We start from the raw sequence: 14,959 nt of genomic DNA, 5'->3' as shown, positions 1-14,959 counted from the left end.
CAAATTGTGAATAAACCTGAAAAGGGAAATACACAAAGCCCATTAGCGGTTATTTATATCTTCATGTAAATTGGTTAATTAGAAGCACACTTGACCAGTAAGTAACCAAGAGCAGGCTTTGATGGGAGGTCTAAAGTCACAGGGGCCTGGGGTGGGGATGGCCATATAAGGACAAGGAGTATTGTTCAAGCGGGCAGGAGGTGCAGCTCTGCTGCTCTCCGGCTTTGTCTAGAGGTGGTCCAGGCCATGAGGACTGTAGAAAGAGGTCCCCGTTCCAGTTTGGTGGTGTTGCTGTCATTTGTCGTCGGGGTTCCTTTTGGCTGGCTGCAAACCTTGTAGGCTGCCCAGGAGGTGCTTTTATTTAACTCTGCTGCTTGTTTATTTTTAGGTATCTTGCAATATATTCAGAACTCTCCCTCCTAGTGACAGCAATGAATTTGATCCAGAAGAAGACGAACCTACCCTTGAGGCATCGTGGCCACACTTACAGGTACTTTGAACTACCATTTGTTATAAAAGAAAGCTCCATTAACTCATTAGCTAATTAGCATGGGAATTTCTTGAAGGCCTTTATTCACCCAGAAATCAAATTAGAGTACATTAATGGAAAGCTGGAGAATGCTGTGTTCCTCTCTCTCTCAGTAATTAGGATGCCAAAAGAATAAAATAATAAGTTGTGGTATAATGCTTTAGTGTGGTTCCTCCCAGGTTGTGGGTCAAGCCAGCAGTTCTTGCCCTTTGATGAGAGCTTCTGTGTGATCCTGCCTGCTGGAGCTGCCAACAGGAACTGAACTATATTCACATTAATACTAGTTGGATGTGATTAGGTCATAGAGTTTATATCTCATTTTCATCAGCAGGTTCCCTGGGGATTGAACGCCTGTCTTCCTGATAGCCACAGATGTGCTTCTGTAGCCTGCAAGGGCAAAAGCAAATTGCAATAGTTATTTCATAGTGTTGTAAGGCAGAGCAACAACTGATAGAAAGCTTATGTGAAGGACAGTTTTGTTCTCTTGCATTGGGAAAGCCATGTTTTCCAGTCATACGCATGTACCAGGACAGGTCAAGGGATGGCCATCCCTGTATCTCCTGTGCCAGCACCAGGCCCATCTGGACTGTATTTACTTACCCATACCAGTCATTTTCCGTCTTCCCTTCCTGGTGGCTTGCGCTGCAGGCCAACATTTCCAAAGGAATAGAACAAGGAAATGTGAATGTAATGCTCCCCCAAGCTATCTTTCCATTGAGTTAAAATGTCCTCAGAGGCTGGATGACTACCAGCCAGGAGGGAAGGCGTGGTAGAGAGGGGCTAACACCTTGTACACTTTCAGCCAGAGGCAGAAGCCATTGTATCTTTGAAGTGTGCTCATGGCTACTTGTTGACTTTGAGAAGAGCAGAAAACTGCTGCGGGAGGCGAGGCCTAGAAGGGTGTCTTAAAAGTTTCTTTCTTCCCCACTTCAGAATTTTTCACATCAGTTTGCAACTTTCTCTGTCCTGCTTTGGCAGCTCAAGGTTGCTACAGATATACATGTATGCCATTTCCCCTAGTTATGGAGAGAGCTTTCTGGGCCTCCATTTCCTCAGCTCTTACTCGGGTGTGTTATACATATGTATTCCTGCTGCCAATGCCAAGACTGAGTAAATAAGTTAAAATGCTGTGGCTGATTTCCTATTTTAGCTGCTTGATTTTTTTTTTTTTTAAGGTGTCAGACATACTATCTGCAATCTAAGAAATTTAGAAAATTATTTGTGCTTTTCATGGTGTATCCCAGATTGACAAAAATTAAAATAAAAAAAATCATTCTTTTGAATAGGTGGACTTCTTGTCATGTCTTATTCCTAATATTTGGCACGAGTTCCTAAAGTGCAGTGTAGTCTAGAAGAAATTTAAAAACCAAAACAAATAAGATAATCTCTTCAGGAAAATCCCACATCTCATGGTTGGAAAGGACAGGAAGAAAGCTGTCTACAAAGCTTCAACTTCTCTTCTCTACATCCCAGAGACAGTAGACTACTCTCGTCATTTGCAAGAGCTTTTTTTTTTTTTTTAGATTTTATTTATTTATTTGACAGAGAGAGATCACAAGCAGGCAGAGAGGCAGGCAGAGAGAGAGGAGGAAGCAGGCTCCCCGCCGAGCAGAGAGTCCGATGCAGGGCTCGATCCCAGGACCCCGAGATCATGAACCGAGCCGAAGGCAGCGGCCCAACCACTGAGCCACCCAGGCGCCCCTGCAGGAGCTTTTTGAATGCTCTAAATCATGATCACCAGAGATATAAATTTCCCCTAAAACACAGTAACGTTGAACTGAGTATTTCAGTTAATCCTTCCTAAGCTTAATGACTCTATAAAATACAGACCAAATTAATTTCTAAAGCTATGACACTAAATTCTGTCATCAAAAATCTCTAGCTTACATTGTGTCATTCCTACAGGAGCATTAACTGTTAATTCACCTGAAACTGTAAAACCAAAGCGACAATGAGGAGCGAGGATGAGACCTTTACCCTTATGATGTAAAGTCACAAAGTGTATTCCAAAACGGGCTGGCTTCATCTGTGTTGACACCCTGTTCAAGCCTATAATCTGATCCCTGCTTTAGCTTAGGGGAAAATATGACTTAGACTGGATCAGGTAAAGGAAACCTACTCTTTTTTTTTTTTTTTTTTTTTAAAAAGAAGATTTTATTTATTTATTTGACAGAGAGAGATCACAAGTAGGCAGAGAGGCAGGCAGATGGAGAGGAGGAAGCAGGCTCCCCAGCAGAGAGCCCGATGCGGGGCTCCATCCCAGGACCCTGGGATCACGACCTGAGCCGAGGGCAGAGGTTTTAACCCAGTGAGCCACCCAGGTGCCCCAAAGGAAACCTACTTTTTAAAATTCACAAATTAACCTTCATTTGTAATAAAGGTCAAGTCAGTAGGCACACTGTTGTCTTCAGCTGTTCCTTTCTGGAGGTCTTTGTACTCAAGATTCCTGCGTTTCTCTTATGTATTCTAACTCTACAAATCGGTCACCTTTCCATTTTCACTGGTAGGTGGTTTAATACTGATAAGAACACTCACTGAGCATTCAAGAAATCTCCTTATCTGTTCATGACAGGTCATTCATGTGATAGTGAGTTATTACTAAATTTAACATTTTACTTTTTAATTGATCCAGCAATATTTTTCTGACCAAAACATAGCACTTTCTCTGACCTTTCCACTTTTTATTAACTCTAGCATTAGCAGGGGCTGCTTCTTCTGGATCACATTTTTATAAGGAAGCACAGTGTTTATTACCAGATACCTGATAATAGTACGCAATAAGAAAATTGCATTGAGTCGTGGTTATTGGGCGATGGGGGCAATGAGCCTGGCCAGTTGACTGTTTTGCACGCTTCTGGTCTGATTTAAATTTATGGCCCATATGAAACTACACCTAACAAATAATGGATCTTTGGGGATATTTAAAAATAGCAGAAAGTTTGGTGGCCCACTGTTAAGTGTCTGACTCTTGATTTTGGCTCACGTCATGATCTCAGGGTCATGAGATCAAGCCCTGAGCCCTGTGTCTTGGCCTCCGTGCTCAGAGGGAATCTGCTGGAGATTCTCTCTCTCTCCCTCTGCCCCTCCCCTTACTCGCTTGCTCTCTCTCTCTCAAATAAATAAATAAACTTGAAGAAAAATAGACAAAAGTTTAAATCCACAGATTTTTAGTTTAAATATACCAGAGGTTCTACTGTATGTGTATTATTTGATCTTTTCTCTTATCTGTCTTGGTATCTTTTAAACTGGTAGTCCGTAGTTACTATGGCTTTTTGTGTGTGTGTTTTTTGTATTCGTGTCTGTAATTCCAGTAGAATGTGATTTTGCAGGACTTCCATTTACAATCAGGGGATTGTTTTGAGTGCTTTACACTTGAGACTGAGAAACAGAAATGCTTAGAAGTCTTTTTAACTCATGTTCCTTGGAGCAGTCACGTATGTGATTTTGAAAAGTGAAATTATTCTCTCAGTCCTTAGTCTTTCTTTCCCTTTAGAAATTCAAGGGAGATTTTTGATTCTGAGGTAAAAATCTGTCTCATAAGTGTAGAGAAGATTTATGCTTATTAATAAATGTGTCTAAAGTGTTTCCACCAAACTGTTTTAAACTATATCTGCTTTCCAGGGACCAGAGGGGAGCACTTTGCCAGTCCCGCTAGAAAGCCCTGCCAGCCCACAAGTCAGGCCTGCAAGATGAGAATTGTTCCACTTTGTGTGAATTAAACCCCTTTTATGGGTTGTTTGAATAAGGCTGACATTCTATTTATAAAAGAAAGAGTTGAAAAATTAGTGTATTGAAGAAAGAACTATTCTTCTAGAGGGTGTTGGGGACTCAGTCATTATTATGTGTAGAAATACAGCTTGACAATGTTCAGATCATTGGGCAAGAAGTTTTTCAAATTCAGAGTTTCAAAGAGAAAAACAAATTTTTTTTTTTTTTTTTTTTTTTTACTTTAAAGTAAAATCCTAATGTGAATACCTAACTAAAGTGTTAAGTTAGAGTCTGAAGTCTTGTAAGGTCACTGTATGATGCGTTTAGGTTAGTGGTAACAGCACACCCTTGGGGGAGCCCGAGCCCTGATTTTCAGGCCTGCAAAGTCAAAACTTAGTTTCATAATATTACTGTGCTATTTGCTGTTTTCACTGTGTTGACGTTGGAATGGATAGTTGTAAAAGCATTGGTGGTTGAAATTGCTGCTGCCTTAGCACAAATCAAGATGGTTGTGGCAAATTGGTTTTGTAATCATATTCTTTACTGCCGTGGGCTGACAATTAAAAAAAAAAAAGGCAGTTTCATTTAAAAATGTTCTTGGAAAAGCAATAAGAATTATGAAATTAAATATTAACTCTTGACCTATGAGTACACAATTTTAAAAATACTCTTTGTGACAAAGAGGGAAATGGAAGTATGCCCAAAGCCCAGTGACTACATACTGAAGTATATCAATTTGTCTTGTGCTAAAGCATTTATGTGATTGATTGAGCTACCAGCTAAACTAGCTGGTTTTTCATGAAGTATTTTTACTGGGAGGAATGTCTGGCAAACTGTAGTTCTGTCCTGGGTATTTGGTGGATGTTTTCTTGAAAATAGACAAAACAACTGATAAAATTAGAGCATTCAAGCAAAATTTAGAATTATAATTTTGGAAAACTTTTTCTGCTGTCACCTTGAACTTTATTGTTTATAAAAGCTTAGACTTTTTGGGCGCCTGGGTGGCTTAGTTGGTTGAGCAACTGCCTTCGGCTCAGGTCACGGTCCCGGAGTTCCAGGATCGAGTCCCGCATCGGACTCCCAGCTCCATGGGGAGTTAGCTTCTCCCTCTGACCTTCTCGCCTCTCATGTTCTCTCTCACTGTCTCTCTCAAATAAATAAATAAAATCTTAAAAAAAAAAAAAAGCTTAGACTTTTTGATAAAATTGCAGATTTTAAGGAATAGGACTTTGGATACCATATAATAAAACTTGTCAGCATTTGAAAAATCTGTGTAACTCGGTGAACCAGTATTTTCCAGTTGGCCAGTGAATGATGTTAGGAAACCATGCATGGATAAAAATCCTTTCGAAGTGTAAGACAGACAATTGGAATTGAGTGTTACAGAGTATGAAAAATTAATTGATTTTGGCTTCAGATGCTGCATTGCAACTTCTGTTTAAGAAACTCAAGTTTTGGTGTAGTATCAAAGAAGAATTTTTACAATTATGTGAAAAGACTGAAAATACTCATCCTTTTTCATACTGTTAGTTCTGCATGAGGCTTGATTTCTTTGTATACTTCCACCAAAACAGTATATTGTAATGGATTGAATATGGAAGCAGACAATAATCTGTTTTCTAATACTCAATTTAAGAGATTTTTCAAAAATAAGAAAAATAATGCTTCTTAGTAATTCTTTTTGGAAAATAAAGTTATTTCCCACAAAAATAACATTATTTCCCACACTAACATATGTTAATATGTAATATATTTTATTGCCTTAAAATGAAATAGTAAGTATGTATTTTTAATTTTTTTAGGTTGTGTTTCTGACTTTACATATATAAATGTGTATTTTCATATATATATATATGTTATATATACAAAAGGTTTGGAATCTTCAACAATTTTTAAATGTAAAGGAACAAGACTGAAAAGTTTGAGAACGCTGTTTTAGGCAAAAGTGATAATGGTGTTGTGTGTTAGTCACTGTGCATAGCGCTTTATATATATTATCACATTTAATCTTAGGGATTGTCATCCCCTGTTATTCAGGTGAAGAAACAGTCTTAGAGAAATGAACTTGCCGGGGGTTACACAGTTAGTAAGGGGCAGAGCTATACTTCCATTGCCTGCCTGTCTCTTGTTAAAAGTTCCGTTTTTAACAAGATGGGATCAGGAGGGAGACAAACCATAAGAGACTCTTAATCTCACAAAACAAACTGAGGGTTGTGGCGGCAGGGAGGGAGAGGGTGGTGGGGTTATGGACATTGAGGAGGGTATGTGCTGTGGTGAGTGCTGTGAAGTGTAAACCTGGCGATTCATAGACCTGTACCCCTGGGGCTAGTAATACATTATATGTTAATTTTAAAAAAAGATTAATCAATTACCTAAAAAAAAAAAGTTCTGTTTTTTATATACTGTTCTATACTCCACCAGGATCTAATGTATACTTTAACATAGATTTATTTTGCAAAGAGCATAAACAGTGATCTTCTACTGTTTACCAGAACGATTATTTGAGATTGACTCTACAGATGAGGATATTTTTATTCCTTGCAGATGAGAGTATTCTGATAAACTATCATGTATTGGGTAGAGGAGTATAAATTGCCATACATTTTCTGAAAGGAGATTTAGCAGTGGGTGTTGAAAATCCTAAAATGTTTGGATATGTTTTGCCCTAACAATTCACTTGTAGAAATATTTCCTTGTGAAATAATTGAGCAAATGCACCATGATGTATATTACATAATACACATTGTGGCATAATTTGACGTAGAAGTAAATCAGAAACTATTTAGATGTCCAAACATAGGAGATTGGTTAAATTGATTATGAATAATGGAATTATTCAATATAAATTATGTATAATGGCCTACTTGTAGCTACTAAGAATGATAGCTTAGATATTATTATTATTATTATTTTTTAAGATTTTATTTATTTGACAGACAGAGATCACAAGTAGGCAGAGAGGCAGGCAGAGAGAGAGGGTGGGGGAAGCAGGCTCCCTGCTGAGCAGAGAGCCTGATGTGGGGCTCGATCCCAGGAGCCTGGGATCATGACCTGAGCCGAAGACAGAGGCTTTAACCCACTGAGCCTCCCAGACGCCCCGAAAGCTTAGATATTATTGACATCAATTGTATGTTTAGATGGTAAAAGTAACTTGAAAACTGTATAAAAATATATTTATAGTTCATTGATATGTTGCAGAAATATAGAAAAAATCAGGAGGTTCATACATTAAATTGTTAACAGTGATTATCATAAATGGTGAGGCAGTGGGGGATGTTTATTTGCTTTGTTTGGCTGTATTTTCAGATTTTTAATTTAAAAAGTTAAAAAACATAATAGCAACTATGAGCCACAAGAAGGGCTAGCATAGGGGTGCCTGGGTGGCTCTGGGTTAAAGCCTCTGCCTTCAGCTCGGGTCATGGTCCCGGGGTTCTGGGATTGAGCCCCACATCGGGCTCTCTGCTCGACGGGGAGCCTGCTTCCTCCTCTCTCTCTCTGCCTATCTCCTCTGCCTGCTTGTAATCTGTCTGTCAAATAGATAAATAAAAATCTTTAAAAAAAAAAAAAAAAAAAAGAAGGGCTAGCATAGCTTATAACTGATATTAAAACTCAGTTTTCTAAGCCCTGTCAGCTTCAGTGTTACAGGCTTTTTATGGTTTTTTGATACTACGCTCAGTGAATTATAATTTGAAATTAACTATAATCTGTTTGTTGCAGCTTGTATATGAATTTTTCATACGATTTTTGGAAAGCCAAGAATTCCAACCCAGCATTGCCAAAAAATACATAGATCAGAAATTTGTATTACAGGTAAGCAAAACAGAGAAAGTTTTATGGTTTGTATTGATTATTCAGTTGTAACACTTTACCTTTTCTCTTCGTTGTTTAAAATCTTCCCGCAATGGTTATATCAACTTTTAAACAAATACTGTATACATAAGTTAGTTCCATTATTGCCTGTTAAAAGTAATAGGTACTTCTTCAATTTATTGTTAGTTTATTGAAGGAAATTAATTTTGTTTTAAACAACAAGGAATGATAATGCCTAAATCTCTGCAGTTTCTTAAAATTTAATTATAAAGGAATTTCATATATAAGACCTCTAGTTTGTGTGAATCTTTCTGTAGCCTGAAAACTCCTATTTGCATAAGGATTCTTAAGGAACTATGGCATAGATCTGTTAAAACTGAATAAGCATGGTCAAGAGCATAAATAACCTTCATTAAGTAAAGTCAGATACTAATGAGCTTTCACAGCTAGGAAATAGCACTGCTTAATACCTTAAAATTCCTCTAAAGTGATTAACTCTCACCCATCTGTTTGGAGCTTCTTGGGGTGCATATTCTTCTTGATTTGCCATTTTATATTTTATAACAATAGACCACATCTTCCTTTTTACCTGGAACTTGGGAATGTTCATGACATTGAATTTTTAGGTAACACCTTCTTGGTCCTGTTGTTGACATTCATCTCTAAAAATCGGTACTTGAGCCAACTGGTGTATGGGGTATTGTAGCTCCTTTTTAAGTGATTAATGAACACCTCATGTTGATAAGAACAAATATTTATCTCCTAGTGAGCCAGTAAGCAGAACTTCAAAGTTCAAATATTACTTTGGCCAGAAGTTGGTCTTCTATGTCTTACCTGGATAAAGATTGATAACATTTGTGATGACCTCATTTCCCTTCCTTAATTCAATTAATAAATTTAGAATTTGGGATGTGTTCGGTTGAGAGGCTTTGGAAAAGTGAGGTTTTTAGCAAAGAGGCTAAATAGAGCCTCTTTGGATAAATAGAGGTAGGTAAATAGGTGGTTACATGGAACATTGGGTGAATAGGTCAGCTGATCCAGATTTTTATACCAAGAAGGCAAAATGCATTTCAGACAAAAAAGCAACACGTTAACAGGTCTGTGTTTTGTATTGGAAAGTCCTTGCATTTATAAAGCACTTCGTAATTGTCAGAGCATCTTTATATGCATTATTTTCATTCATACCGTAATCTGAAACAGACACAGCTAAATTTCAGGCCCATTTTGTAGATGAATAAACTGATGTCTAGAAACTTCTTCAAGTTTTCTCAAGCACATTTCCTGTTCTGGTTTTCTGTCCATTGTGTCAATGATGCCTCCTTGTGATTCCCTTCACTGTAACTTGGAATGACTTCAAGGTAGGACTAGCCCTCACTTCTCAACACTAATGAAATATTAAAGTTCCTTTATATTTATGGTAAATTAAAATACCCAGGAAGATCAGATAGTGAAGGCTGTGTTTAGTTTACATGGAAACAGTAAGAACTAGGATCTCAGGATGAAGCCAGTGCTTTTTTTCACGTGAAAAGCATGCTAGGCCCAGCCCAGCTCACTGTGTTCTTCGTGGTTGATGGGTACTGGTGATAATAAAGCTTATAAGCTTAAAACATCAGAGAAACCCAGACTTGAAAAGGGGTGTTCTGGGTTGTCTGTTCTAGTTCTTCACCCAGTGAGTTAGTCTCCTTTGAGACCCTGAGAAGGGGTGACTCCCATTTACTCTTTTTTAGTGCGGAAAGACCACATATCTGGGCAGATTGTTCTGTTTTTTATTAGAAAGTTCTTTATGTTGAACCTCCCTATACTTTGTACCCTTTGGCCTTATTTTCCCAGAGTAGTCCTTTAGTGTTCACTAGCTTGGACGTAACGTTTCAGGTCTTAGAACACAGCACTTATGTTTACCTCTTAGCTTTTTCCTAGGAACAGGAGTAGAGTAGCAGCTCAAATGCTTGTAGCCTCATTTCTAACAAGTTGGTTACCAGGTGTCGGACAATAGGAGGTAGACAGGTTTCTATGAAAGGGAGCTTTGGCTGCCCCTCTTCTTTCAGTTAGACAACACCCCCCACCCCCACCCCCCCGCTCGCCCTGCCCAAGAGAAACAAATCCAGATTTTTATGTGAAATGTTCTGGTGAACTAAACCCATCTGCCTTCTGGATCTAGCTTAGCAGCTGTCAGTTTGCATTCTCTGCTCTAGACTGCGTCTTTACTTCTGTCAGCCCTATCTCATTTGTCTGTTTTGGAAGTCTTCAGCATGTGTCCATTTGTCTTTAAAAGTGATGTCTATGTCTGAACATAGCGCCCTGAGCCTGGCCGGTCCCCCACAGCTTAGAGTTGGGTTCTACATTCCCTTGTGTGGGTCTCTTAAAGGGCAAGTCCCATTAGCTATTCTTGCTGCTCCTTCTTACGTTAACTTATGTTAAGCTTGTGGTCTTGAACGGATTTCTTTCTTTTTTTTTTTAAAAAAAGCTTTTATTTATTTATTTGACAGACAGAGATCACAAGCAGGCAGAGAGGCAGGCAGAGAGAGAGGTGGGGAAGCAGGCTCCCTGTTGAGCAGAGAACCCGATGCAGGGCTCGATCCCAGGACTCTGAGACCATGACCTGAGCCGAAAGCAGAGGTCTAACCCACTGAGCCACCCAGGGGGCCCTTGAGCTGATTTCTAATTTAGTTTTATGCATTATGTTGTAAAGATATGTTTTCCCTTGTTTTTTGTTCATTGTACAGTTTCTCTTTTAATCGAAGTGTAGGCTTTGACATAGATTCCTGCAGAATATCATTTCTTCCAAGCCTTTTGAAGTCTTTCCCGATCTTGAGTCTGTCTTCCACTGTATTCGTTGTGCCTTCCATCTTTATCACATCTTTGACTTTCTTAACTGTGTAGTAGCTGTTGGTTTCGTCTCAGGTCATTGATTAAAATTGTTAGAGTAGCCAGCACTGGTGACAGAGGCCTTCGGCATGTCTTCAGCAGCTTTCCTCTATTTTAGCACAGGTTCATTAATCCGCAGTCTTTGGATTCCATCCTCAAACCTGTTAGAAATTTACTCTAGAATAGCATCATCCTTCTTAAATTTTTAAATTCTGTTCAGGGCACCTGGGGGGGGTGCAGTCAGTTGAGCATCCGAGTCATGGTTTTGGCTCAGGTTGTGATTTCAGGATTGTGTGCTCGAGCCCTGCGTCAGGCCCTCTGCTCAGCGCAGAGTCTGCTTGGGACTCTCTCTTCCTCTCCCTTTGCTCCCTGCCCCTAAAATAAATACATAAATCTTTTTTTAAAAAAATGCTTAAAATTTTTTTTTGTTATTGTTCATTAGGAGAGTGTAGGGGCTGTCAGATGCTCTGGTAGAAGCCAACACTGTGTCTTTACAGCATCCTCTTATCTATGGGCTTTGAGACTTTCTCATAAAAAGGAATGCCGTTCATCTGCCTTGGGACATTGATGAACTTCTGGGAGCTACTGTTATTTATTGGTGATTTTGTCCCAAGTACTTAATACCCATGTGATTGATCATCTGTCTCTGAGTTTTGCCGGAGACAAGAAATCAAGTATATAGTGACTCCTTCTATAGCCTTTGCCTCATTTTTTACAACCTTTGCCTCCTTTACCTTCCCTCTGCTGGGTCTGGTGATGAACTCAACCTTCACCCCAGGGCTCCCAGAAGTTCCTGAATTTGTCAGGAAAGGGATAGGCAGAGTATTGGCAAAATCAGTAACGCCACTGGGTGATACTTGGATGTAATCATATGACTAACAGAGCATTACCTATCATGTTGGGGTAAGCCCTGGGTGCCGATTAGCTGCCATTTTCCAGAATATCCTGTTCATTCATGTTGGTAACCTGTTGCATTGGTTTGCTGCCCCTTTTCCTACCCTTTGGTCTACCGATGATTTCCCTGGAATCCCAGCCCCCTCTAGGAGTGGGGTCTCAATCTCCTATGTAGTTTTCCTGAGCTCCCTTTCTGGGAGATATATTTCCAACCTGGGACCTGGTTGGCCTTTTGGAACTTAAGGCATTGTTGCTGGGATTCCATCCCGCCCCTCCCCCCTGCCTTTTCCTCCTGCCACCATGCCTTACCTGTCTCTGAGCTTCAGCCCCTTCCTTTATGTACCCTATAGCCAGCTTATTCATGATTTACACCCCCACTTTCCCTGCTTGTTTCTCTCTCCTCAGCCCCCCACACTGTGCCACCTAGTCCTGGTGTGTTTGTTCATAAGCCTGGTTTTCTTACGACATGAGACCCCTCATACCTTCCCCTCTTGCGAGTCGGAGTGACATTGATGGCATTCTTCTTCTTTGAGCAGATTTTTTATTCTCTGGGGATTCTCAAAAGGAATTTTGGTGATCTCAACTTAAATTTTTTTTATTTAGTTAGGCATAATGTATTCTAGCCATGAGATTTAAACCTTATTTTCTATAGCAGCTAGTTGTATTTTTTACAGTCTATTCTGACTCTCATTTTTCCCATCAATAAAGACAAAAGCAAAATAAGAATTGAGCTATTTCAACATGATGTAGTGGAAAGAAAGTTAACAAGCTGTGGATTTGCATCCTGACTCCTCTGTATACTTTAAGTAGTATATATTGCAGGAGCTAAGAATATGTGCTGTGGGGTAAGACAGAACTGCTTAAAACCCCGGCTTTCCCACCTACTTGGCAGTGTGACTTTCAGCCAGTTACTGCACTCTCTGTCCAAGCTCGAGTCTCCTCATTTGTAACATGCGGTGACAGGAAAATAGGATGTGCCCCCAAACTGACAGTTGGTAAATCTGCTTAATTGAGTTGGCACTATACATACAAAGACAGGCTCCTTTCCTTCACTTGTAAACAAATACTTGAAAACTTGGGCAGATTTTTGACTTTTCTGAGCGTCAGTGTTTTCTTCTGTAAAATGGCTATAATGGTGACCTCTCTTTTAACAAGTAGACTTGTTATGAGATAAAATGGTCTGACTTGTAAAAACATCTGCTGTTACCATGCATGGTTTATAATAGCTGCTCATTAAATACTAATTCCTTTTTAAATATACTTCTCATACTATATTATCTACCCACATTAGCAGAATATCTTATTTTTCTTGATTCCAGTATTAATTTTAAAATCTCCACCTTTTGAAATGAAATGTAAAAGTTTATGTGAAACTTAAAGGAAGATTTTGCAAAGAAGCCTTGAATAAATAACATACTCCTAGATGGGAAATTTGCCATCATGAGGATATCCATAGAATGTCAAGTTAATTTATACATTTGGTGCAGTTCTAATTAAAATTTCAGTAGTTTGGGGGCACCTGGGCCACTCAGTCAGTTAAACATCTGCCTTTAGCTCAGGTCATGATCCCAGAGTCCTGGGATCACATCCCATGTCAGGTTCCTGCTTAACAGGAGAGTCTGCTTCTTCCTCTCCCTCCCCGCATTCATGCTCTCTCTCTCTCTCCCCTTCTCAAATAAAAAATAAAATATTTAAAAAATTTTCAGTAGTTCAGTAGATTTTTTTATTTGAAAATTTCAAAAGTTCATGAAATAAAAGATTTTTGAAAAAGAAAAGTATTATGATCCCTTGCCTCTTAGATATTAAAACATACAAATGTTTAACAGATATAACTATAAAGGTACATGAATGAAAACAGTATGGCATAGGAGCTCCTGGATGGCTCAGTCGGTTAAGCATTCAACTCTTGATTTGGGCTCAGGTTCTGATTTCAGGGTTGTGAGACTGAGCCCTGCCCTTAGCACAGAGCCTGCTGAGATTCTCTCTCTGCCTCTCTTCTCCCTCTGCCTCTCCCCTCACTCGTGTGCTATAAACAAACAAACAAATGAACAAATAAAATCTTAAAGAAAAACCACCACAATGACACACCAGTGTGGCCTAGATACAGTGGGAGACTGGAACATAGCAGAGGCTTGGGTAGAAAAGACCCTTCTTAGTGTGCCAAAACCCCCCCAAAATGTACCTATACATAGATAAATAGAGATGTGTGTTGTGCATATATGTATGTATTAACTTGGTATACCCCTCTGAAGAGGAAAACTGATAGTATTCTGTCAGTTTAAATTCTATCAACTTAAATTTTACACTGAGCAATTCCTTAAGTAGTCAGATGGGTACACAAAGATATACGTACAAGGATATTGAATGTGTCATTGTTAATAATTATTAGAAATATTGGAAACAATTTAAGAGTTCCTCAGTAGGGGTGTAGTTGAATAAACCATGGACATTCATATAATGGAATATTCAGATGGTAAAGAGAATGAGAGCTACACATGATCTATTTTTAAGGGTAACATGCACGTTCTGGAACAGTATGAATTTTTTGAATCTGAGTCTTATTTTAGGGAAAAGGAGGGTTTGTATATGCACTAAAAATTTTGGAAGGCAGTACACCAAATTGTTGTTAGTCATCTGGTAGAATGTGATTATATGTGATGATCACCACTTTCTAATTTTTGTATTTTTCTGTTTTTTAACATTTAAAAAATAATGAACATGTATGTTATAATCAGTATGAATAGTAAAAATATCTAGATTACAAGTACATTCTTATTTTGTTGCCTGACATTTCTTATAAGCCTCAGCTGATTCTGTGCATTAGGCTTCCTAAGACTGTTTCTCTAAGACTGCCCCATTCATTTGTACTTCACATTTGTTGTGATTCCTTCCCTTCATCACTTATATATGTATATGCCCTTTTGAAATCTGAAGTTCTGGGGTGCCTGGGTGGCTCAGTCAGTTAAGCGTCTTCCTTCGGCTCAGGTCATCATCCCAAGGTCCTGGGATCGAGCCCCACATCAGGCTCCCTGCTCGGTGGAGAGCTTGCTTCTTCCTCTCCCTCTGCCTGCTGCCCTGCCTACTTGTGCTCTCCATCTCTCTGACAAATAAATAAAAAAATATAAAATGAAATAAAATCAGAAGTTCAATGGA

The 14,959-nt window shown here is 39.0% G+C and overlaps 1 protein-coding gene across 3 annotated transcripts in view; it reads left to right on the top strand.

The window, feature by feature from the left end:
• PPP2R5E (protein phosphatase 2 regulatory subunit B'epsilon) overlaps nucleotides 1-14,959 on the top strand; it is a 143,284-nt gene that overhangs the window by 97,909 nt on the left and 30,416 nt on the right. For all 3 annotated transcript variants that reach the window (XM_032344431.1, XM_032344429.1, XM_032344430.1), the window contains exons 4-5: nucleotides 389-490; nucleotides 7,955-8,047. In XM_032344431.1, coding sequence (XP_032200322.1) covers nucleotides 389-490; nucleotides 7,955-8,047 — 195 coding nt within the window. The remainder of the gene's footprint in view (nucleotides 1-388; nucleotides 491-7,954; nucleotides 8,048-14,959) is intronic.

Source organism: Mustela erminea, chromosome 5 (genome assembly GCF_009829155.1).
Source record: "Mustela erminea isolate mMusErm1 chromosome 5, mMusErm1.Pri, whole genome shotgun sequence".
Classification (NCBI taxonomy): domain Eukaryota; kingdom Metazoa; phylum Chordata; class Mammalia; order Carnivora; family Mustelidae; genus Mustela; species Mustela erminea.
Note: the sequence above shows the minus strand (reverse complement) of the source record. Positions and strands in the feature narration are given on the sequence as shown.